At 46.7% G+C, this 25,300-nt stretch overlaps 1 protein-coding gene across 5 annotated transcripts in view; it reads right to left on the reverse strand.

Annotated features, from left to right (window-relative positions):
* The window catches only part of VASH2 (vasohibin 2), a 44,846-nt gene that overhangs the window by 6,544 nt on the left and 13,002 nt on the right, over positions 1-25,300 (reverse strand). For 3 of the 5 annotated variants that reach the window (XM_079107022.1, XM_079107024.1, XM_079107026.1), the window contains exons 3-8: positions 19,139-19,227; positions 15,288-15,344; positions 14,699-14,773; positions 9,966-10,347; positions 8,181-8,296; positions 4,716-6,807 (exon numbers count right to left, since the gene is read on the reverse strand). In XM_079107022.1, coding sequence (XP_078963148.1) covers positions 6,675-6,807; positions 8,181-8,296; positions 9,966-10,347; positions 14,699-14,773; positions 15,288-15,344; positions 19,139-19,227 — 852 coding nt within the window. In that variant the 3' untranslated portion in view covers positions 4,716-6,674. Of the gene's footprint in view, positions 1-4,715; positions 6,808-8,180; positions 8,297-9,965; positions 10,348-14,698; positions 14,774-15,287; positions 15,345-19,138; positions 19,228-25,300 lie in introns of those variants that run through there. The other 2 variants (XM_079107023.1, XM_079107025.1) reach the window with 1 other exon arrangement.

A 25,300-nucleotide genomic window follows, 5' to 3' on the forward strand; every position in this document is an offset into this window, starting at 1 on the left:
CCATCTATAAATGAATAAATAAAATAAAGGTTCATTGACAACTAAAAAAATATTTAAAAAAAAAAATCTTAGTTTATACCTTTGAAAGTTTTCCTAACAGCAAATGATTTTCCCCTGGCAGGAAAATGGCCCAACTTATTCAACTAGAAATAAACTGCCAGCTTCAGTCAGCTCAGCTCAGTGGACATTAATCTCTGCCAACAAATTCTGTACCTCTTTTTCTGAGATGGTATCTTGACCTAAAGTCTATGACCCTTCTCTCTGAAACTTGACTTCAGAAACCTTCCCTGACTTGGTACTTGGCCCCACCAAAAAAAAAAAAAAAGTGTAATCCTTATTTTCTCTGTATTGCATGAATTTTTTTCTCAGCTAGACCACATGTCCTGCTTTATCAGTCAAGACCCATGCCTCTTTCTTCTTTGTGCCTTTTATGGCTCCTGGGGCTCACCCACAATGCTAATAAATACAGTTGACTGTGGGTAGAAATCCCAACGCTGTGGGGGTAGACACTTGCTTGTTTTGTTAAAGAGCCTGAGGCTTCCAGTCCTTTGGTGTTTTGTCTTCCAGTCCAGTCATGCCCTGGGGATTAGCCATTCCCCTTAAACAAGACCACTGCCACAGGCCTAAAGGCCCATGTAACAGCCCTGCTTACGATTTCTGCCCTAGTCCTCAGCTCACTGATGTGGAGAGAACTATGGTTCTTATAAGTCAGTTTTAAAGGGTTCATATATTTCTTGTTCATTTTGTCAGAGAGCCTGAAGTGAAGCCTCTATTTTGTCTTCTTGCCTGAGATGGTATCATCTTTACAAACAGCTAATTTGAGACTTTCTCCTCAAAGTAGACTCTCCATACATTAGGTCAGCCTAAGACACGTGTTTAGAAAGGGTAAGTCGACTTCTCACCTCCCCAGCATGTTCTACTTTTAGAAAATGCAGAATAAAAAATTCACTTGGCAAGGGAGAAGCCCAAAGTATTTATATGCATTCCTTTAGAGAAGGAATAAATGAAAGTCATTTCCTACAGCAATTAAAATATGGACACTACTTTTCCTGGTGGTTTAACTATGAAAGCGCATACTCCTTATCCAGATGGAAACTGCATTTGTAGTGGATGATGCTTTAGCCGATATTTTCAGTGATCTGTGTGTAGCAGCCTTAGTTGCCCCTCAATATCAATTCTCCCCTGCTTGAGAAATCCCTGCCCCCAATTTTTAGCTGAGCACCTGGCTGCCTAGAACACAAACTACATGCCCCAGTCTTCCTGTAGCCAGCCTGGGCTCAGGCTGACTCAGAGCCAATGAGACAGAAGTAGAAGTAGGTGGCAGTTGGCTCCCAGGTCTCCTCTTAGACAACTGGTGTGTGCCCTTCATCTTTTTCTTTCCCTTTTAACTTCCTGCTGAGGACAATGTGGAAGTGATGGTGGAGTTTGAACCTCGTCGCTCACTAAAGAAGTCAGAGCAGTAAGAAGGCCCATATCATTTCTGTTGAGCTGCTTTCACATAATAGTGAATCATATGTAAGTCACCAGCTTCAACCCAGCCTTACCCACAGCCAAACCTGATTCTTGCTGATACCTGTTCCCTCCATTAACTCAAAATGCTAATTCACACCTGATGGTGGTAACAGTGGGTATTGAGTCAGCCTGAGGAAGGTTAGTGTGTGGAATAAGAACTGGTTCCTAGCAAGTCCTAATTCCACTCATGAGAAATGGTGGCACCCTAAGTGAAGGGAGGAGTCACACTCCCTTCTAAGGGTCAATTGTCTTCCCTGTAACCCTGCTGAACTATGTAGGACCTAAGCCATAGTGACTCCTTGGATCTCCTGTTGAACCTGAAAAGTAAGCAGTTGCTGTGCTTAACAAGAGAATCTTTTGCTCCAGGGTCCTTGCCCGACCTACCAGTGATCAAATCCTGGGCCTCAAGCAGGATAAGCATATGCTCCCTATCAGTGAGCTACAGCCCTAGCCCTAGAATATTCCAGGTTATTTTTGTGGGACTAGGAATTAAACCCAGTGTCTTATAGATGCTAGGCAAGCATACTATCACTGGACTACAGCCCCATCCCTTTTTATTTTGTTTTGGGATAGGGCCTGAGTTGTCTAGGCCGGTCCCCAACTTGGTGATCCACCTGCCTCAGCCTCCCAAATAGCTGGGATTTCAGATGTGTACCACCATGCCCAGCTTTCTTCCTGGGTTGGCACCTTCCTCAACACCAAGTCACACCTCTCCTTCTGAAGCTATATAAGTTGCCCTTCATGTATGAAAATATGAAAAGCCAGTAAGATGCTAGCTTAATATATTCCAGGTGTGGAAGAAACACATCTACACTGGCCTGTTTGCTCTCAGTCCTGTGTCCAACAGCATCTCCTGGGAAGTCAGTGGCCAGAACAGGCTACAGGACAGGATCAAGGAGAGAGAGCTTGCCCATTCGTCCCTGCACTGTGGGCTTGCTGTGTCCACTGTAGCTAACTGGCCACAGGCCACCACAGAGAAGTCACTTTTTGGCCAGTCACTTTGGAGTTCCTCAGTCTTGAGGAACAGGATTTTCACCATACTTTTCGTAGTTCATGTGTTCCTAAAACTTCACTCTTTACTTCTACATGTGTTGTGTTTTTGGCACATCTGAAAATAGACGAAATTTAGTTTGTGAGTCTTTGGCCTCCTTTTTCTAGATCTTTCCTTAGCACCTTCCACCAGTTCCCCTGTGCCTTCCAGGTGCCAAGAAATCATTTATAAATAGCTCTTATCAGGCACATACAATGTGCCAGGCACTTATTAATTCTCATCATAACCTGCCAAGTCGATACTGTTACCATCCCTTTTATAGAAGAGAAAGCAATGAAGTTAGGGAACTTGCTCAAAGCAAAGTCACACACATTAGCAAGTAATGGGGCCAGAATTGGTCCCCAGAACCTGCAGCCCATCCTTTATAAGCAAGCAGCCCTACCCTATCCCCACCCCAATCAAAGCGCCTGAGGAGGATGCCATGGCCACTCCTGCCTCTGCACCGTGGCCTGTGCTGTCCTGCCTGCAGTGCCCTTCCCCGTATCCTGTCATCCATCCAGGTCCAACCCAAATGCCCCCTGTTCCATAAGGTATTTCCTGACACGCTACGTGCACAATTCACTGCTTGCTGTTTCTTATGTCCATCTGTTATAGAATCCTGCTGATTCACAATCCTTGTGCCAAACAATAATTTGAGAGCAGGGTCCAAGTAAATTCATCTGTGAGTCCCTCTGTTGAATATGTGCCTCTCGAACCTAATGTGTAAATGGCTGATAGGGCCTCATATACTACTTTTATCATGGAATATTTTATTCGAACAAAGTTCTAAGCCAGGAATTCAAGTTACCAAGACAACATTTGAAGAACAAACAAGTAGGAAGTTTTTTTTGTTTTGTTTTGTTTTTTCTACTTCTGTATAGGAGAAGCTTTATCCCTGAAAGCCATGTAGGAAACCTGCCTTCTTAGTAAGCTGAATGTGCTTCTGCAATGAAAGACACCTTGCGTACTCCTAAAGGACAGTGACTAGGTGGTCTCTTCCCTTTGTATCCCCACCCTGCCTGCCACCCCTAGGCCTCCAGATCCAGGGAAAGAAAAAAGCTAATTCTGGTGGAAGAAGAGCTAGGCTGAGATTTCCTGGTCAAATGCCCAGGAGATGAAGCCCTTTCCTTTCACATCAGCAGCGACTGTAGCTTCCTGTCCTGGCAAAGGATAGAAGTGGGTTATCACAGCATGCCACCTGCCTGTGGGGCACAGCCAGAAATAGCGCTCAGTCCTCACCAGCTCATCTCAGGGCCAGAGCTGGGGGAGCTATGGTGTGTGTGGAGGCCTCTCCAGTGCTCCCCCATTTATAATTAGAATATCGCCAAGGGGTTATTTTTAAGAAACACAAGCACCAGGATGATGATTCAGCTGGGTCTGCGCTTGCCCAAAACCTCTCATCAGATCCCAGGTTATTTTAGATTGAATGTTGTTCTCCAGGCTCATCCCCGGTCCAAATATGGCAAGGGAATCAAAGGATTTCCCTTGTGCAAGGGGAAGGGCTGAGGCTGTTTGCTTAGCCTCCCTTTGTGGGAAGAACAAGGGGGACCCTATTCTCCACATACCAACAGATGATCCCAGGCTCACTGTTCTCACACACGTGACGAGGGCGAACTAAGGCAAAAGCTGGATGGCCCCTTCGCAGTCTACCCTTAACCCTGACCGTGGGTTGGCATCCCAGGAGGCAGCAGGACAGAGGCTGGGAGGGGGATGGAGGTTGAGGAGGACAGCGTGATGGCTCCATAGAGAAGGTGCTATGTGGACAGCACCCCCGGCTGCTCTTCCCCACTGCTACCTGAACCTTGACAGTGGCACACTGAGTCCTTCCCACACCAAGCAGCCCTGGTGTGGATACTGCTACCAGTGACTCGACAAGAAGCCTCAGAACCAGAAAACGAGGGCAGCATGCTGGGACCATGGGGACACCACACTTCCTAGGGCTTAACGTACAAGGATGTGTGTGTCCCCTTGAAGCTGGGTTTAAGAAAAGAAGCAAGGAGGGAACGTTTACAGGGCTCTTCTACCCTCCAATAAGGGGCTGTGTGTGGCACCCACGCTGGCACCCACCCACACACATGGGCACAGAAGAGGACCAGTGCAGCGAGTCACGTGCAGACTTGGGATTCTGGGACGGGGCGCATGGTAAAGGTGCACCCTAACATTAACCCCTGGCATTTACAAGTGTAAGCAGAGACCCCAGGCCCTCCTCTGCTGCCAGGTCTGACAGGGATCAGATCAGGCCAAGCCCCGATTTAGTATTCTGGCATATCTAGATGGGCCACGGTGACAGCCTGGCCTTAGCTGGCAGAACACGGGCAGGGCAAGGGGTTCATTCACACCTGCCACCCTCATTCAAGGCCAGTCCTGCTCCCCCCTCACATTCCTTGCTTCCCAGGATGTCGGGCACCACCGTTGGCAGCTGATGGGGCAGACAGCTGAGTTTGTTACGTAAACAGAGGCCTTGCCAAGACAGAATGGGCTCTGAAGAGATCCTTCCGCCCTGGGCCCATCCCTTAGGCCCTCCCCAGGCAGGAGGCTCTGGCCAGAGTTCAAGAGCCACAGGCCACTGTCTGAGACTCTAGAGTACCACTTCCAGGCTCTGATGTCACCTTTCTTTTCTGTGACCCAGAATCCCTCAGCTCCAGGAACCCTGACCCTGTCTGATCCTGTGGGGCTCACAGAGGCGCTTGGCTCCCTCTGCTTGACCTAATCTGTCCTGATAAGGGCCACCATTCCACCTTGGTTTCTTCAAGTGTCCTTAGGTCCCCCAGGCCGCAGGAAATCCTATGAGGAGCTAATAGGGAAGTCATTCGAGTAGCAATTGTTCTTTTCACATCATCCAGGAGGTTTGCTTTTCCCTCCATAGTCTTCTGAGTCTTCTTTTCCTAACTCTATCCTAAGGAAGTATTCTTTCTATCCTGGGAATGTGTTCTTATCTGGGATCTAAGGAGAATGACTTCACTGAATGGGTCTATTCAAAAATCTTCAACCACAGAATCAAATTCATTCTCCATGACTTCAAAAACAGCCTCTGTCCTCACTCACCCAGAGCCCTGGAGATGCCCTGGGTTTGCACTGTCCAACCTGTGACCATGTGGTGAAGGGACCTTATCTTGAGGTGAGGCTTAGTAACCTCTAGGACCCAGAGGGTCTCCAATAGGGCGAGCAAAGCCCACTAGAGCCACAAGATGCCGGAGAAGGTGACGAAGGAGGGAAATCAAAGAGGAAGAAACAAATAAGAAGAAACATGAACAGGGGAGGGAGAGAAGGGGGGGAAAGGAACCATATAGGGGGGAGAAAACAAAGCGGTTCTCTTGGGTCCTTACGGACACTGAAGAAGAATGTTCCACATCGTCACTTCAATGGCAGGAGCTCCCCTTTGCCAACATAGCCAGCCAAGCCAGAAAACTCCCGTCAGCTCCCTCGTACTCTCCCAGGTCCCTGGCTGCAAGTCGAAGAGTCGTGACCTGTCAGAGATGGGAAGGACCTCGGAGAGCCACTACCGCGGACGTCCCTCAGTGAAGACATTGAGGGCATTGAGGCCCAAAGCTGCGGAGGAGCTGGGTTAGGTTCACAGAGGGGCTCTGAAACATGAGCCTCAAGCCCCATCACCCTTTCTCTGTAAGAACCACGAGGGGGAAACTGACCTTGCTGTGTCGAAGACACTTTAAACACTCCTAGGGCAGCAGAGCAGGAGAAAGGATGCATGGGTGGAGGGGCTTCCCCGTCTCCCTCTGGAAACTTAATCTCAGCTGATGCTCCTACAGTCATCCCGGCTCACCCTCCCACTCAGCTGTGTCAGCCCAGTGACACGGATCCTCCATGCTAAAGGGATTATTCAGACAAGTGCAAAACTGGAGTGGAATTCAGTAGCTTCAGCTATAGGGAGGAGGTGGATGGGGATATAAAGCCACTAAAATTATCCATGCCCAGACAGAGGCTGGGACCCCACAGCTGACGGGCCTCTTGCCTGTTAAGATCATTTCCATCCTTTGGGCCACTCCCAAGCTGCCTTGTGGCACCCAACACATTTAGAGCCGACTTGCTGGCCTTATGTAATGCTTAAATAATAGCACAGTGTGGTCACCAAACCCTTTGTGGCGCTCACCGTCCCACGCTAGGATTCCTGGAGTTAACTCATAACCATACTCATCTTTTCTTCCTTGCCAAAAGCAAAGCCTGCTTGGTGAAGGCTGCGGGCAGAAGCGTAGAAGCTGCTTCTGGGCAGACATAACTCTGGGAGCCAGAACATGCTGGGATCTAGTCTGAGGAATGACACAAGCTGACATCTGGAGAGGGAAGGCAGGGCCTAGGGCTTCTGGGCTTCTGGTGGGCCCTGCTTCTTGCAGCCCTGCTTTCTGTTCTCATCCATATGCCTCTTCTCTCTCCCCATACCCAGTAGCCCCACAACCCCTCCCCTAGACCTGCAACTCAGAAATCCAGGTTTAAGAGGAAATGGGAGGGAACTGTCCCTCCTCGTCCACCTCAATTCATTTTAAACTTTAGCCAAGATATCTCTTTCCAGCCTCAAATGTGAGCTCCAGTTCCCTCACTGGCCAGTTACGGGGGATAGGACAAGATAACCAACACTTTTTGTCTTCTGTTTTTTTTTTTTTTTTTTTTTTTAATCTGAAAATAAACATTGTAAAATCATTCCCTGCTTACTCTGTAGGATTGACGTGCTGGTTATGATGGGCTTGTATAAAAGCAGTTCACCATTCACAAGTTACTCTTGTCATAAGATCTAATTGAATCCTTTCAACAACCTTGTGAGATAGGCGGGATGCATTTTTATTCTCTTTTATAGATGAAAACTAAGGTTCCCTAAGGACCAAGGATCTGTCCAGCTGCACAGCTAATATGTGACAGAGCTGGGACTCAACCAAGACCATGTGTACTGTCCCTACGATGAGGCTCATGTGACATAGCATGTTGCTATTATTAAGAAAAGCAGCATTTTCCCCCAGTATAATTATGGCTCAACTGTTTGCCAGTGGATTATTGCTGGTTACTCTGGGCATCCTCGGCAGCTCCAATCTGTCATATCTTAAGTAGGTCATTATGACCTAAGAACTAGGTGTGGAATTACTAACCCTGGGCCTAAAACAGGAGGGTGAACCAAGGAAGAGGATGAGCCTGGGGGTATTTCTGATGCCACTATCTACTGATGGCAATCACACTTTTGCTGGGCACAGTTGACTACAGAATTTTAGGAAATTCATAAATTCTAACACTCTCATTTTATGGGTGAGAAAGCTTATATCCAGAAAGGTTGTAAGACATGCCCAAGGTCACATAGCTCCTAAGCAGCTAAGCTGGGTCCAGACCCAGGTCGCCTGATTCGAGGTCCAGTGCTCCTTCCGTTCTACCTGGCTTCTAGACTGTTCTTCCTCTCGGGTCACCTGGGGCTGATCCCTTCTTGTGTGTACACAACCCACAGTCAGCAGAGTAAGAGTAATAGGGGTGATGGGCAGAGTGGATCCTTTTCTGTAGACGACCCCTGAATGAGGGCAGCTCTCTTGGGGATCACTGTCTGTTCAAATGCCAAACCCAGGACACAGCTTTGTCCCCATGGGCCAGGACAACCCTGTGAAGGTGTGTGCTGGGCCTTGTGTTGGGGAAGAGAAATATTACTCACGACTTGTCTCGCCTGCCGAGCCTTCTTGGGGGACTTGCTTGTCTCCTTCGGGGGGACAGGGATTTTCCCCGGCTTCTCACTTGGGTTGGAGAGCGGGCACTTGCAGGTTTCAAGATCTGAAAGAGAAGGGAGGCATTAACCACACTGTTTTCTAAAGAACCCCTGCCCCATATCCTACAGCACAACATCTCAGCCCCGAGCCGGTCCACGAACCCACCATTCAGAGGCACTGACAGGAAGACTTCCAAAGCTACACATGTTCCTCCCTGCACTGGCAAGAAGCAAGGGCACCACTTCCCAGAGGGTGATATGGATCATCGTATCGTGTCCCCTTTGCCATGGCAGATGGCCGAACTGAGTCCAATGCCTCAGCCTCCTGCAGCTGTTTGGTCTCTTGGCAAGATCCTGTGCTTGTGAAGACAAGCCTCAGCTACACTACCCCAGGGACCATCATGTTCTTCCTCTGAATCTCCCAGCCCAGGTACATGCAGAGGCTTCAATTTATCAAAAGCTCCATTCCAGGGCCAACAGAGTAAGGATGACAGGTCCCCAGGGGCTGAACATAACCAAGCCTGAAGTTAGCATAAAGCCTTTCCCCCTGGGTATTTAGCGTGTGCAGGGGCTTTCCTATGGTGACTCCCCAAGCATTGGATGGACATGGATAAGCTCACATCATGTCACTGCAGAGGTAAGACTGGTGGAGGGAAGAAATCTTCTAGGAATATTCTATATAAGGCCTGCATAATGAATACTCCCTCGTTTGCTACTGTGTCACCAGGTTAGAATTTTTTGCCAAAGGGCTTGGCAACTTTTAGACAGCAGAACAGAGATATAATATGACTCTGAAACAGATCATAAAGCAGGGAGACCAGCTCATCCTGGTTTTCCTGGGTCTTTCCTGTTTTGTTTTATTTTTTAAAATATATTTTTAGTTGTAGATGGATACTATACTTTTATTTCATTTATGTCTCTTTATGTGGTGCTGAGGATCAAAGCCAGTGCCTCATATATGCTAGGCAAGTGCTCTACCACTGAGCTACCACCACAGCCCCCTTTCCTGGTTTTAATACTTTAAAAGCTGTCCTGGGAAACCCCTCAGTTCCAAGCACACTGGAACAATTGGTCACCTTATATGGTCAAACAACAAAACTAGAGTTTAAATATAAAATGACTAGATTTTAGATCTGATTTCATAAAAGAAATGGCAGGCCATGACATTGCTTTAATTGTAACAACTAATTTGGTTTTAGCTCTGATTTTTGAGGAACAGTTGTCCTCACAATCCTATGGGGGATTGGTTCTAGGAACTCCACAGATCCAAAATCCATGGTGCATATAACCTACACAATCCTCCCATGTACTTAAATCATCTTTAGATCATTTATAATACCCAATCCAAGGTAAATACTATGAAAAAAGTTGTTAACACTGTATTGTTTAGGGAATAATGGCAATAAAAAGGTCTTTACATATTCAGTACAGATGCAATTTTTTCCTCAAACATTTTCAATGTAAAATTGGTTGAAACTGCAGATGCGGAATCCATAGGTATGAAGGGTCAACTGTGTTATGTACAAAGAGCGACTTCAGTTGTCTTTATCAAATAAATTTTTGGCTTATATTTTTCAATTTACTAGGGTGACCACTAAGCAAGATAACTCCAGGGAATTTGTGACCATCCTAGAAGTTTGAGGCCTGGAGCAAAAGGGGTGAAGGCGGGGAGTGGGAACAGGGATGAAATGGGAGAAGAGCTCTTTGGCATAAATTTGTCTTCCCAGCACCTACCTTCATTCTCATGTCCCTGGCGTACTTCTCCAGCTCCTTCCTTATGTCAGCCCTCAACATCTTCGAGACATTGAGGACCAGCTGCTTCCACTCAATGGGTTGGAAGCTATGAGGCTCATGGGGGACATACAACCCAATCTTGACCTTCTTGACTGTGTGCAGGTATTTCTTATAAGAGTCTTCAAAGTCAAAGATAAGGTCACTCAGAGTCCGAAAGGTTAACGGCTTGTCCATCAGCTCAGCTCTTCTGCTCATGCCCAGTGAACCATAGCGGCCATTGCAGTAAATGCCCAGCACAACATGGTGAAAGTAGTTTCCTGAGAAATAGGTTTTAAAGCTGATGGGGAATCGCTCGATGGAAGGCTGTCCATTGGTTAAGTAGCTTAGACAATCTGAGTCAAGGAAGAGACAAAGGCCTTGAAAATTCAGAGGATGAACTCCCAAGAAAGGAAAATCAAACTCATAGGGGTCAATGAGTCTATCCCTCTGCCTCTGAGCAGGCCTACATCTAACCTTTCCAGATCCTTCTGTAAAGGATTCACTTAATAGCTTTGAGTATGACCTAAATGGTACACACCAAAGTAGAATAAATATGGGACAAGGAGAACAACTTGCCATCTTTAGTAATTAAATGCAAAACAAAACACGAAGGCACTTTTTCCTTGCTTCGATCTCTACAGGGGATTAAGAGCTTCAAGGTGTCTTTGTTAATGATATGAACCCAAATATACTTTTCCTCTTCTAAGTTGTTGTCAGGTAGTTTGGTCATAGTGATAAAAAAAAAAAAAAAAAAAACTAACTGATATCAGCCAGTCACAGTACCCAAAAGAATTGCAAGCAGGGTCTCCACAGACATTTGTGCATTAAGGCTCATAGCAGCAATAGTCACAATAACCAAAAAGTGGAAATGATCCAAATGTCCATCAATGGATAAATGGATAAACAAAATACAGTATCTATATAACAGAGGAGTATTATTTATCCTTTAAAAAGAAAGAAATCCTGGGTTGGGAGTGTAGCTCAGTAGTAGAGAGCTTGCCTAGCCTGAATGAGGTCCTGGCTCTGATTTCTAGTACTGCCCCCACCCCCCAAAAAAAAGAAAAAGAAATCTTTTTTCCATGCTACAACATGGATAAACCTTGAAGATATTATGCTAAATGAAACAAGGCTTACAGAAAAGGACAAAATCTGTGTAATTCCATTTATCTGAGGTGCCTAGAGTAATCAAATTCATAGAGACAGGAGGAGGATAGTATAGTGGTTGCCAGGGACTAAGAGCAGGCAACAGGAGCAGTTTAATAGGTATGCAGTTCCAAATGGGACGATGAGAAAGTTCTGGAGATGAATGGTAGTAATGCCACACAGGATTATGGATGTACTTAATGTCACTGAATTATATATTTGAAAAAGGTAAAGATGGTTAAACTTTATATTATATATGCTTTGCAATAAAAAACAAGACCAAAACATGGTGTGATACATGCTGTTAAGAGAGGCAAGCCCCGCAACCCGAGTGGACAGAAGAGGGGCCTTGGCATAGCAACACCGGAATTAGTCTTGGAGGATGGGTCAGCTGGGCAGGGAAGTGGGAGCAGGGAGGGGTCAGGAGAGATCACTAGACTATCACATCACAAGTCACCCATCTCTAGGATTTATTCCATCATTCTGGCAGTCAGCGAAGCCTTGGGTGAGGATGGGGAAGCAGTCTGAGTTTTTCCATGGGAAGGAAAACAGCAGTATTCCAAGCTCCTGGATAATCTGCTAATTGCACCCCGTATCTGGGGAAATGCTGACCCTATCTCTCATATCGAACCTGTAACTTCCACAAACCACAGTCCTTTAGCACCATGAGCAAGCCTACCACAGTCAGTGAGGCCCTCTGAAATTATTGCTATAATTCAGAAAATAGTTTAGAACCAAAGATCTACGTATCCAGCATGCACATAAAAGAGTGTATACATGCTTCAGCATAATAAAAAGAAGTGGCTCTTCAGGACTAAATCCTGAACTTGGGCTAAAGTACAAAAAGAAAACAAGGCAGAGGAGGTCAAGGGATACAGGCTTCTATGCAGCCAAACAGACAGCTTCTGAGTCATCAAGGACTTTTCCTGGACCTGCACAAGGGTCTGCGGGAGACACAGAAGATGGCCCTAGCCTGAGGGCAAAGCAGGACACAGGGATGCTGACGCACAGCAAAGAGAAGACAAAGATGCTGCAACTTTTAGAATTTAGGTCTGTGTTTCTTGTCTGTGTCGAAGAGTCAGATTTCACCGAGTTCAGCAGTATGAGCTGAATCTCTCCACCCTCCCCACCTTCCCTGTACTGTTCTGAAATGTAACACGGATAAGAACAAAGGAAGAGCAAGAGTACAGGCCCAGAGTTTGTCACAGATCTATTCCCTGCGATCCCCAAAGATTGTAGATAATTTCAGTGACAGGGAGCTTAGATGCATAAAACTGTGTGGGGGTGAAAAGATACTGATATCCAGGTACACTCAGATGTCCAGCATTAGAGTCTGAGGTTAGCTCATCCATCCAGAAAAGGGCCTGGGCTTGTGCTTTTTGCTGATCTCCTCCAGCAGATCCCTGGTCAATTGTTCGCCCCCATTAAACTTGCAAGAGGCTCTGCTAAACAGCTGTGGCTCATTCCTGCCACTAAAGAGTTGGGGCCCTCAGCCATCTGTTGCCCTGACCCGCAGCCCTGGCCTCCTGCTGGGCTCCCCAGGCACACATTTCACCTCCTTTGTGGGAAGCAGGGAGCAGGCATCACAGCATAGCTGGGGAGGGGCCTCGGTAAGGCTCAAGTTTCCGTTTTTCAGATGTCAGCCAAGGCACCTGTGCACAATCTGGTTTCAGATCAGACCTGAGTCCTCCACAGGCAGCAGAGGCAAGAAACTCCCCCTCCCATGACAATGTCCAGGAGACCAATCCCATGTCCAGCTGATTGCCAGAGTTCCTTTCTTTCCTGCCTTTCCTTTTACCTCTCTGATTTCCCTCTCTTAAGTCTCTTTCATGGTTTTTTTTTTTATATCCAGCTAGACCAAAAAATACTGAGATTTTTGTCCTTGATCATTTTCTTCTCTTGTTGAATAGCAACTACAACCCCCCAATGTCACAGCTCCTAAATTAGCATTTCCAGTGTAGAACCTCCTGTGAGTTCTATGCTCCAAATGGCCCATCCAGGCATCCTGAATTTGATGCCTCAAATTCAATTGGTCCAAATCTGAACTCATGTCCCCCCATAAATCTGATCCTCCCCTCTAAGTCCTTCTCTTGGACTGTGACACTATTATGCAGCTTTCTCCTTTAGATCTTCACATCTCAGCAGTTGATTCAAGTGGTGTTGATTCACCTCCACCCCCTTCCCTCCTCCTTCACTGCTACTTTCTCAGTTCAGGTCTGCAGTGAAGTATCCCACTTCTCTGTCACTCTCAGCCCATCCTCCACAGACTGTCACCCAATCAGGAAACCTGCATTTGTTGACTCCTTATTAACTCCTGCATCCAGATGGTCTCCAAGTTTTATATACTCTGCCTCCTTGACATCTCCTGAAACCATCCCATCAAATTCATTCCTATCACCAGGGCCATGACCCAAACATCACCCTCCTCTCCTGTAATAGCTCCCAATGGGCTTTGCAGATCCAGTCCCAGCCTTTTCCACACTGTCCTTTTTTAGTCTATGCGTCAGAAAGCTACTCTGGTCAGGCATGGTAATCCCAGCAGCTCAGGAGGCTGAGACAGGAGGATTGCAAGTTCAAAACCAGCTTCAGCAACTTAGTGAGACCCTAAACAACTTAGGAAGACCCTGTCTTAAAATTCATAAAAAGGGCTGGGGTTGTGGCTGAGGGGTTAAGTGCCCCTGGGTTCAATCCCGAGTAGTAGAAAACTACTCTCTAAAAGGTACATATGATCATGTCACTTCTCTGCTTCAGAGCTTCCATCTGGGCTGCCTACTGCCTTTAAGGAAAAGGTAACTTCTTAGTACAGCACACAAGGACCCAACCGGTTTCAGCTGGGACCCCATCTCTCAAGCTTGTATCTTGCTCTGTTTCCTTTGCCACCATCCCTTCCAGTCATCCGCCCCAGAGAACTTGGAATTTCTTTGCTTTTCTATCTGATCATGTTCAATTACCATTAGCACCAATAAGTGTCATCACAGTTTTTCTGGACTGTACTCCTCTCAGGCTGAAGAGCCAGGAGTGTGGTGGAAAAAGGAACAGAAAGTGTGAGAGAGACCAGACCCTTGTGCCAGCTGTGTTCCATCAAGTGGGAACACACTGCCACTACTTGGTCTCCTCCACAATCTGCCCTTACATTTTCCCTAGAGATAGGTTTGGCTACTAGCCTTCTCGGCACTGACTGCTTTCCCTTGAGTGTTTTTCCTGTGGCAATGTCAAATTAATGCAAGAAAGAGCCATAATCTCTCTCTCTAGTCCCTCTAAGTAGAATTCTCCTTGCAACCAGGGAACCAGTAAACCACTAGCCTGAGAGCTAGCCCTGCTAGAGGCTATAGCTAACAGATTCGACTAATGTTGGTCCAAGAAGTCAAGCATTGATTTGGTTCAACTCCAGAAGGTAAAAGTTAAAGAGAAGCACCAGAGTTTGATCCCTTCCTTCAAAGAGAAACGGGCATCATCTCTGTTAACTAAGGATGTTGAAGGCACAACCAGCACCCCCATACTTAGGTCACAATCTGTGCAATAAATGTAAGCATACATAACTTAAAGGATACATGCCCAGGATGACAGCTTCAAGGCATTTGATAGGTAAGGACTCTCGGGTCATTTCCTTCGCTGTTTCCATTAACCTGTAGGACAGAACACAGCAAAGGATTCTCAGGGCTTAATTCTGCAGTAGTCAGTCTGTCTGTTAATCCATCAGCATGTCTGTCTCCACACTAAGCACCATGCAGGAATACAGGGAAAAGAGAGAACTTGCTTCATAGGAAGACACCAAAGCGCATCTGCACTTGGCAGAACTAAAACCCTCAATTCTCCATTCTCCTCTCCAAGAGTTACATGCTGGAGCTGAGTGCCAGTATTCCATGGCATCCTCCCAATGGAACAAGCAAATGAGGCCTCAAAAGTGAGTTTTGCAAGCTTCCCCATTCCGAGAGTTAGACTTCACCACTAGACGTAGCAGTCAGAGTGGCTCCGTCCTCAGCCCTGTCTTCAACCTGGGCCCAGGAGCAACCTCCACCCCCAACTGACTAGGATATTTGAACACCAGGATATAGGGATAGAGTTTGGGAGAGGGAACTGGCAGGTCTCCTTGGCAGGGGAGAGAGAGGTCATCTGGCCCACAGATCATGCACCACTTACCCACTCAGTGGTCTCATTTTCCTAATTTCAAAGAACTGGGTCCCCGTATGATTGTATCTGTGTAAAGTATGTAAAGGGAAAGTGACAGAAAACTCCAAAGATCCCAGTCATCCAGCAGAGGAAAATATGCATTCTGATTTCTCAATGGGGTTAGGAAGCAGGAGCTTTCAGAAATAGCCAGTAGCCAGAAGGTAGCCAGTAGTCTCTAACTCTTCACTGTTCGCTCATAAAATTTAATCTAATTTTTCACTGAGGTCTTGAAGCACCTTGGACCTTTATAATAGCTCTTTTCTGCTCTGTATTCTGATTAGTTAAATATATAACTTAATTTACCTGCTAGACTACAAGTTCTTTGAGAGTTGGGGCTGTTCTTTTATCATCTTTATATCCCCATAAAGCTTGGCAGAAGCCCAACATACTTAAGTCAGCAAATATTATTAAATGAATAAGGAAGAAGTGAATGAATGCGTGGGTGGAGAGACTGATGCATGGATGTCAGGATAGAAGGATGAAATGGAAGGCTACATGGACAGAAGGATAAAAGATGAATGGAAAGATGGACAAATAGGTGGAATGGAAGGATGGAAGAATGGAAAGGTGGCTGGATAGAAGGATGGTTGAATGGAATAGAAAGAAGGGTGAATGAATGGCAGTAAGGTTTTTCAATGGCACACAGAATGCAACAGTTACTACAGAAACATCACTTTCTTTTCATGGCTGGACTGACACTTGACATTGATTACTGAACCTGAAAAGATGGCACCACCATCCACATCTAAAATTTAGCTGGTTACCCAGAAGTTCTCAGGTGATTCTGGAGGAGATGAATGACTCCCTAATGTCCTCTGAGACTGGATCTTGATTTTTCTCAATTTATAGAAAAATTGCTTTGTGTGTTTGGCTCTTTTGCCTCAAACCAAATCATAGAAAAAGTGCATGCTGGGAGGGCCCTAAGGAAGCATGAACACCTAGAGCCTCTGCAGCTCAGGGAGGACCAGTGAGACTCACCCACCCCTCAGAGACAGGCAGCTACAGAGGAGACACTTCACACCCTCTGAGAAGGGCTGGGGTCCCTTCCAGTGTGTTTCACTTCTCAGACACAGGCACGTATAACACCCATCTGGAGAGCTCAAAAGCAGATTCTAGGCACCAATCCTGGAGATTCTGATTTCAGCCCATGCCTCTTAACCCCGGCTGCCATTCAGAGTCACCCTAACTCAGTTAGAAGCTCCAGGATGTGAGGCAGAGGACAATTTTAACAAGCTCACTAGCTTGGGAGTTACTGAGTAGGCTGTGAGAATAACAATACAGGCTTGCTGGCATTTCTAAAAATGCAACTTACAAAATATTAGAGGCAAAAGAGAAAAATGAGGGACTAAATATTCTCATTCTGAAGTGATTGTTTTTACTTAACCAAGGATTTACTCAAACAGTGAGGAGTGAGGTTCCCAGTAAATATAAAGAAAAATTAATTCAGTGGAAAATCAGTTATATGCTCAACTTTCTCTGTTTATATATTTAATGTATACATTTAGTACATAAAGATAAACTGATAATTTTTTAAATTTTTTTATTTTTTTGGTTGTTGATGGACCTTTATATTACTCATTTATTTATATGTAGTGCTGAGGATCAAACCCAGTGCCTCAAACATGCTAGGCAAGCACTCTACCACTGAGCCACAACTGATAATTAAATAATGAAAAATTACCTGACCACCCTCTCTTAGTTCCTTACAATTAATGAGGACCTGAAGTGAGTGGGTGGGAAAAGTCTCCCCAGCATACCCCCTGCAGAGTAGGATACTCATTGTCCCCTGTATTACTCAGAAGGTCCCTCCCCATCTAGCACAGCAAGTATGGCACCTCTGTTTATAGAATCCCATGCAAGATCAGCACAGCGGTTGGCTGGCTTAGAGGCTATATCAGCAGAAGGCAGGATGCATTCTTTCATGACTCCACAGCCAGCTGAGACTATCTATAGTCAGGTTTGAACTCAAGGAATTCCCAGACTCTGACACCTGCTATTGGGTCCAGACCAAAGGAGTGTGGTGGGGGGGGGGGTCCCTGTGAACTAAACCAAAATTGGGTCAGAATGTAGAAGAGTCCATGCTGCTTTGCTTTCCTTGAGTGATGGCTCCAAAGACCAGGTGACCGGGAGCAGATCCCTGCAGCCTCCTGGGGGTTTCTCCTGCCCTCTCTATAATCAGTGACCCAGGTCAATGAGCATCGTAGTGGATCAGAGAAAAGAAAAATTAAAATGCAGATACTTTAGGGCAACAATGAAACTTAGCTGAGTATGTGCTGCAGGGCTTCAGGGAGCATGGGTAAATGCTATGTAAAACACATGCAAATTTGCCCCTAACAATGCCCTCCCAAAACTTGACTCTCTGGCTTGGTGATCCTTGGGAAGACCAAGTCCTAGATAGAAATGAGGAGCCATTCTAATTTGTCACCTTCTGGAATATTTGACGAAGAGTATGTCACCTTTGAAAAGGGTCAGCTCTTGAGATTCAGGTCTACTCTGGTGGGAGTTTTTTGTGCTTCTAGACTACAAAGAACTCCCCAGGTGGGGTTCCAGTTTGTGGATCAGCATCCATGCCCTGTAGCCTTGCCAGGGCCGGAACCTCCCTCTGGAGGTTGCTTCTGCCTTCTCCTGTTAATATCACGCAGGACTCCACTGAGAAAATGTCACATAGGGGAGCTGGTGATCCATGAAATGGGAACTGGGGCTAATCAAGTAATCTCTCCATCCAAATGAGCAGAAATTGGTGTTATTTCCATCTGGTAACATCCAGCCCTGTGAGAGAGGTGCTGGTGTTTGGTCCCGTCAGGAGAGACCCAAAAAGTCCACTGGAAAGTATCTTGCCTATAATACAAAGAAGAGGAGGCTCTTCTGGAGCATGTTGAACATGTACTTGGTGCTTCTTGAAACCCTTTTGGCCTCAAGACTGGGTCAGAACAGACAAATAGAAAGCAAAGCAATGTGTCTGGGTTTTGCAGGCCAGGCTAAGTTTTATGTCTATGGAGAAAGGGCAAAGGTCAACAGAAGCTTGATCCCCTGGACAATGTGCTGTGGCCTGCTCCCTATTGGACACCTATCTTGGTAAAATTCCCAGAAGTGTCAAGTGGACCATCACTTCTGCCTCTTGGTTCCTACAGTGTTGCTCATGAGGAGCCCTCAGAACTGATCTAATCTTGATTGTAAACAAGCTGAGGACATTGAGATCAAAAATCAGCCTGGACCCACAGGGTTCCTCAGCAATTCTTCAAGCTCAAGTCGGGGATAGAGCCCCCATTGCAGAGTCCCAACTGATTTATGCAGAATCCCAGCAAGGTCACCAGCCTGGGTTGCTGTGGGAGCCAAAAGCAGCACAGGGTAGGTCTCTTGAGATCATGAGTGGCCAGAGACCAAGGCAAATAAGTAAGAGAGGAAAGAAAGCAAGAGAACAGGCGCAAGGGGGAGAAAGAGTTGTTTAGCAGAGGAAAAAAGGGAGGGGGGCAAAGGTGACCAAGAGGAAGGAAGCAGAGAAAGAGGAGAAGATGTAAGGAAGAGGAGATCTCAGGGAGAGCCTAGCAAAGGACACAAAAGGGGAGGGAAAAAGAGAAGCCAGAGGGCCTGGCTCACTACCCCCTCACCATTCTTGCCCGCATCCTGCTTAAAGGAAGGAGGGCTGGTTATTGTAATGACATTCTCCATTATCCCTTTTTTAAGGCTCTCATTTAGGGGGGCATTCCTGGTCTCACCAACCTTAGAGACCTTCTGATGACCATCTGGGGCCAGACATGCCACCAGGTTTACAATCCCCAGCCCCTCAGCTGGGTCTGCTCAGGTGCTGGGTGGAAGGATACTGTAGTGTCTTCATGTAATTCTGGATTGCCTGAAGCCAGTCTGGAATCGTCATCGACAGCCTGTAGTTTGGGACCTGGGGTATTGAAGGCTGTAGAGAAATAGAGAAGGACCTTTTTATTGAGGAGACACTGAGGCTCAGCTTCTGGGAACAGGCACAGAGCTGAAACTACCAGAGAAAGGGCTGCTCCTGACAGCAGGCAACCACCCTGGCATGGTCACTTGTTCCAGTGGTGCCTGCCCCACAAGGTCTCCCCAGAATTGCCAGTATATCGCGGAAGTTCTCCCGCTATACACAGTCCCCTCTGGGTCACAGTGGTTCCCTAGGGCCCTCCTGGTATTAACACAACCTGCCTCCCCCAGGGGAGTCTAAGCACCTCCTTGAGGCCAGAGGCCATATCCTCCAGTGTCCCCCACCGAGCCTGGCCCAGAAGGACAGAGAAGTGCTCCATTAATGACCACACTTTTACTGCATGACTCCTTTTGTGGCATGGTTAATGGTGACCCATCTTATGGGTCATCACTCCAGGGCATCATTTACACAGAATGTAGGTAGATGGTACCCTACAACATGGCGCTATGGGCACTGGGTTCTCGATATACTCTCCCTGCAATACCTGTTCTGTCCCCTGAGTCCCGCACCAAGTGTATTAAGAAAGATTCCTCCTCTTGCCTCAACTCTTTCTAGACAAGTACAGCTCCTCTGACTCATGAGTCTTTTTACTCTAACCCAGAGGACACCCCAGCCAATTTTGTTTCCTAGTCTACCTTTGGGCCAACATTCAGGTATCTACAACGAAGTATGTGAAGTTTCTAATCCATGCTGGGGAGAGAAAGGACCAAAGGCAAGCAAGGACTGGAAAGGGGGAGGACAGTGTTTCTCCTTGGGAATTTAGAGCTAAGACACCCACTCAGTTCTGAGCAACCCTGTCAAGGAGGTCAAGAGCAAGAATAAGCAGGGTCGTCCAAGCAAGCCACTCCTGGGAAGCAAGGAATAACATATGGGCATGGTTTTGTCTTGTGTGCATGTTAGATTTTGCTTTGGTTTGGTTTGGTTTGGTTTTATTTTATTTTGTTTATATGTTTCTCAGTCTCCCGACCTCTGCTGTCTGGTGGGATAGGTAGAGTCATTGGTGACAGAGAAACTCAGTTGCTATGGACCTGGGAAGGAGAAAGGAGGTTCCTTCAGTCTTTCCAGGAAAATAGGAACTGGTTAAAAGAAAGATTAGTCCCATCCATGGAGAAAACGGGACCAGGAAGGCCCTAGGGATTCAGTGCTTAGCAGACAGAAGGGAAAGTTGGCGGTAAACGCAGAGAGAGCCCTGGGCAGCCTGGCTGGGCAGCAGAGCCAGATGCTGCCTAGGACCTGGCTGGCTCTCTCCCTGATTGTCCAGGCACAAGTTCCCATGAGCAGAGGCCTTGCTGCCCCAGGAATGGGGCAGCAGGTTCTTTCCATACGTCTGTCCCTTGGCTACATTTACTGTAAATGTGCCTGACCTTTATTTTCTCTCTTGCCTCTAATTTGTCTTGGCCTTAAAACATCCTACTCCACAGTCACTGTTGCTTCAGCTGAAAGTCACATTTCCTACCTCACAGTGGAGGGTTATGTGTGAGTCAGTGTGTGTGTGTGTGTGTGTGTGCATGTGGCTAAGTGGATGCCATTGCAAGCACAACTGTTTTGCAAGCTACATTTTCTTTACAACATCTCAACTCAAATGAATCACATTCCTGCCTGAGACAGTTATTTTGGGGAGTAAATGTTCCAGTCTGAACACACACACACAGTAAAGATAAGAAGTGAGCAGGGGTATAGTGGTGCACAGCTGTAGTACAAGTTAGTTTGGAGGCTGAGGCAGGAGGATCATCTGAGCCCAGGAGTTCAGAGTCAGCCTGGGCAACACAGCAAGATTCCATCTCAAAAAAAAAAAAAGAGCTGGGCATGGTGGTGCACACCTGTAATCCCAGCGGCTCAGGAGGCTGAGGCAGGAGGATTGCAAGTTCAAAGCCAGCGTCAGCAAAAGCGAGGCACTAAGCAACTCAGGGAGACCCTGTCTCTACATAAAATACAAAAAAAAAAAAAAGACTGCGGATGTGGCTCAGTGGTCGACTGACCCTGAGTTCAATCCCCAATACCCAATAAAATAATTAAAAAAAAAAAAAAAAAGAGGCCAGGCTGGTGATATAGATGAATGGTAGAGCACATTCCTCGCATGCATGAGGCCCTGGGTTCCATCCCCAGTATCACCAAAGAAAGGCTTGGGAAAGAACACTTGCATTTCTGCTCAACAAACAACAGAAGTGTCAAACTTGTCCTTGTTTTTGTTTCTTTCTAGAAACATCTGCAAAAACCCATCCCTGGAATTCTATGTAAACATATGCCAGAGATTTCACAGAGAAGTGAGGAGAGGGGAGCTTCGAGCAAATGTTTTCTCAGCATCTCCTATGTTGCAAGCTCCAGGCCAAGGACAGAGGGGACAGGAAGCATAGGAGCAGAGGAAAGGAGGAGGGAAATTATAGTTTATTAAACCATGAGCATTTCTTCACAGACAAGTGCTGTTGCACCTACTTAACAGAAAAACAGGCAAATGTGGAGACCTGGGAGAGTAAACTTCTTGGTGAACTGCGCACCGCCAGTGACCTGGTTCCCTGCAGGGGCTGACCAGCAAATTATTTCAACTCCCCCGAAGCTCCACAGGCTGAATGGTGGGGGTGGGAGTCAGGCGACAGCTGGTCCTCAGAATAACAGCCCAGTGGCGCCCAAGGGCTTTTCAAAACAGCTGCATGGTTACCTCAGCCTGTCTGCGAGCAAGTCCTGGAGCTGTGGCCACGTTTGCTCCCAGCCGGGAGGACTAACGTAGACGTTCCCCAAACCCAGGCCAGGGAGCAGGGCTGTGGTGGGGAGAGGAGCAGAGACTGCTGAGGGAATGATGTCATCGGCTACAACTTACCCCATGTCTGGGAGAATTGTCTGGGGCTCAGACTGGGGGGCAGTGTCCAACGGAGCCTTGGGCTGCCAGGGTTCCCACGGGACCTGGCCTATAAGCCAGGTGGGCTCCTTGGGGTTTAAATCTCTAGCTCTGTCACCTACCAGCTGTGGACCCTGTTTGGAGCTACATGACCTCTCTAAGACTCCATTTTCTTCCTGATAAAATAGGAATCATATCATTACCTGTTTTAAACCTTCCAGGCTGGTTGTGAGGTTTATAACCAGCTAATGTATAAGCATTTATTAGGTGTTAAACTGTAATTACTTGTCAACAACGATTCTCAGGGGTCTAGACCAGGGAGGCTAGAAGAATCTACACCTTTCTGGAACATGAAAACAGAATCAGCAGGGACCCAAGTTCTCAGACACTCAGAGCTTGAATCACAAAGATGCCTTCTCAACCTAATGGAAGATGAAAACATCCACTTTCCCCTGGGGACACATGATGACAATGAATTAATATTCTTAATTCATGAAGAGTGCATACAGCGTGATAACTCTTTAGGCCTCAATGGAAAAAAATATGGTCCCCAAAGGTGGAAGCAACCCAAGGGCCTATGGATGAATGAAGGAATAAACGCAATGTTGCGCATACATATAATGGATAACTATTCAGCCTTAAAAAGGAAGGACATTTTAGTACATGCTAGAACACAGATGAACCTTGGAGACAATTGGTAGGGAAATAACCTCATCATAAAAGGGCAAATACTGAGCCCAGTATGGTGGCCCACACCTGTAATCCCAGCCACTAGGGAGGCTGAGGCAGGAGGACTGCAAGTTTGAGGCCAGCCTCAGCAATTTAGCGAGACCCTGACTCAAAATTAAAAAAAAAAAAAAAAAAAATACAAGACCTGGCGATTAGTGGTAAAGCTCAGTGGCAAAGCTCTCCTGGGTTCAATTCCCAGTACTGCAAAATATTGCACAATTCCTCTTGAACGAGGATTACTGAATTGCCTGATTCATAGAAAGTAAAGACTGGTTGCCAGAGGCTGGGGTGAGAGGGAAGTGGGGAGATAGTGTTTTTAATGTTTAACAGTGTCAGTGGAGGAAAATGAAAAAGTTCTGGAGATGGATGGTAGTGATAGAAACACAATGTGAATGTACTTACTGCCACAGAACTGTGCACTTCAAAGGGTTAAAATGGTAAATTATGTTATGTAGATTTTACCACATTAAAAAGATCACCAAAAGACAATTCGCAGAAGAAGAAATGCAGAGAGTGAATAAATATCTGAAAAAATAATTAAGCTTGCTAATAATTTAAGAAATGCAAATTAAAGTCACTGCAAAACGTCATTTTCCTCTTCCTTAGTTAGCAAAGACATTTTGAAATGCAAATACCCAATGCTGGTGAGGACGCTCTCACCCAGCAATGATGGAACATAAATTGGTGTGACCTTTTCAGGAAAAGCTCAGGGCACACCGTTTTTCTTCTCCCTGACTGGGGTCCTAAGAGTCCTTCCTCATGCTCTTTCCTGGCCAGATTTCATCAAACTCCAACTTTGATTTTCCAAGGCTTTTCCCCTCCAGGGTCGCATATCCTGCCACCTACATCCTGCTCAGCAAGCCACAGCCAAATTGATGAAGGCAGAATCTAGAGGGAAGAGCTCAGACCCAACCTCTCCACAGACAGGGGCCCTGGGAGGTTTAGCCAGACAGGAAAGAGGGGGAAGAGGAGTGGGCAGGAAGACTGTTGTTCAAGAAGAAGAAGAAGAATGAGACAAACCACAGGCAAGACTTTCACAGACAGCCCCTCTTCTACTCTATTCTTGCCAAACACGATCAATCTGTCAGGAGGAAGCCAGGGGAAGGGATATGGAGGAGCACAGGTGTGAAGCTGCCCTACCATGTGGGAGAGAGAGGGGAGGCCAGGAAAGGAGCCAGGGAGGCAGCAAGGGGCCCAGGCACTAGCAACCTTTGACAAGAATGAGGAGAAAGCAAAGGGTTTTGTCTTCCCTGCTCTGAAAAATACACTGCACAGGCACCAGGCAGAAGAATCTTCCTGGCGACTGCGGAGAAGCAGCACAGAGCAGCCAGCACCCGTGGACTGGGACGGGCCCCAGACTTCTGCATCAGGAGCAACCATGAATCTGTTCATGGTGGCTTGGCACAGGGGTCCTGGGGTCACTACCTTGAGCAGAGCAGGACACACAGACAAGACAGACACTTCTGAATCCAGTCCTGGGGAGGGAACAACTGCCCAGGCGAGCCCTCTGGGGGCAGAGGTGGAGCCCCGCCTGCAGCAAGGCCTCAAGTCTCAAGAACTCACACTCCTTGGCTGAGGCAAAGCTCAGACCTCTACGTGTGAATTCTTTCCCAATTTAGAATCAAAGTGAGAATGAGGAACAAACATGCGAGGGCGCAGGAAACAACTGATGTTTCCTGCTGAATCCATCTTGGTTTCCTGCCGGAGCGAGCTGAGTCAGGTCCAGGCAGACAAGGGCTAGGAGCGCTCCCACTTGCTGTGCCCTCCCCCACTCCCATCCTCAAGAAGCCTCCACATGACTCTTGCTGTTTCCTTAACTCTGTCCCATTGTCCCGCACGTGGAACACCTAGAAACACATAAATTGAGCAACAAATATACCACTTTGAAATAGTTACTACTCTCACATAATTGAAGACTTGTGAACTCAATGGGTTAAACTACCCCTGAAAAACCTTGGGTTTGACCTATTGAGTGCTAACTTCAGACTCAGCAACCACCAGGGGAGAGGCTGGCAGTCACAAATTTGGGAAAAGGATCTCAGAGTATGTGAAAACTCTCCTCTCCCTCAGGAGGGGACATCTGGACCTTCAGGCCAAGTTTACCATGGTCACCAAAGGGATGTCCTGTAGACAAAGGAAGTGTCTGTCATTCATTCCTCCTCTGAGGCCCTTGAAACTTTCCCCATCCACTTCTTTTGAGTAGTCCATCTTCGATAGCCAAAAAATAGTTAAATGCCTTGAAACTCTCCAACCCTTCTCCACAACCACTACCCTACCACCTCTTCCATACACCGGCCTCAGGGGGACTTGGATTTGAAGGAAGGAGGTAAGGACTTGGCCTCAGAGGAGAGTCTGCCAAGTTAAGAGCAGGAAATTGCCCTTGATCCAAGAGGAGTGGCCCCTGAATGGGAGCTTTTGACATCATTCCCATGTCAGAGTCAGGGCAGGGATCAGAGTTTGCAGAAAGGT

The sequence above is a fragment of the Sciurus vulgaris genome, assembly GCF_902686455.1.
Source record: "Sciurus vulgaris genome assembly, chromosome: 12".
In the NCBI taxonomy this organism is placed as follows: domain Eukaryota; kingdom Metazoa; phylum Chordata; class Mammalia; order Rodentia; family Sciuridae; genus Sciurus; species Sciurus vulgaris.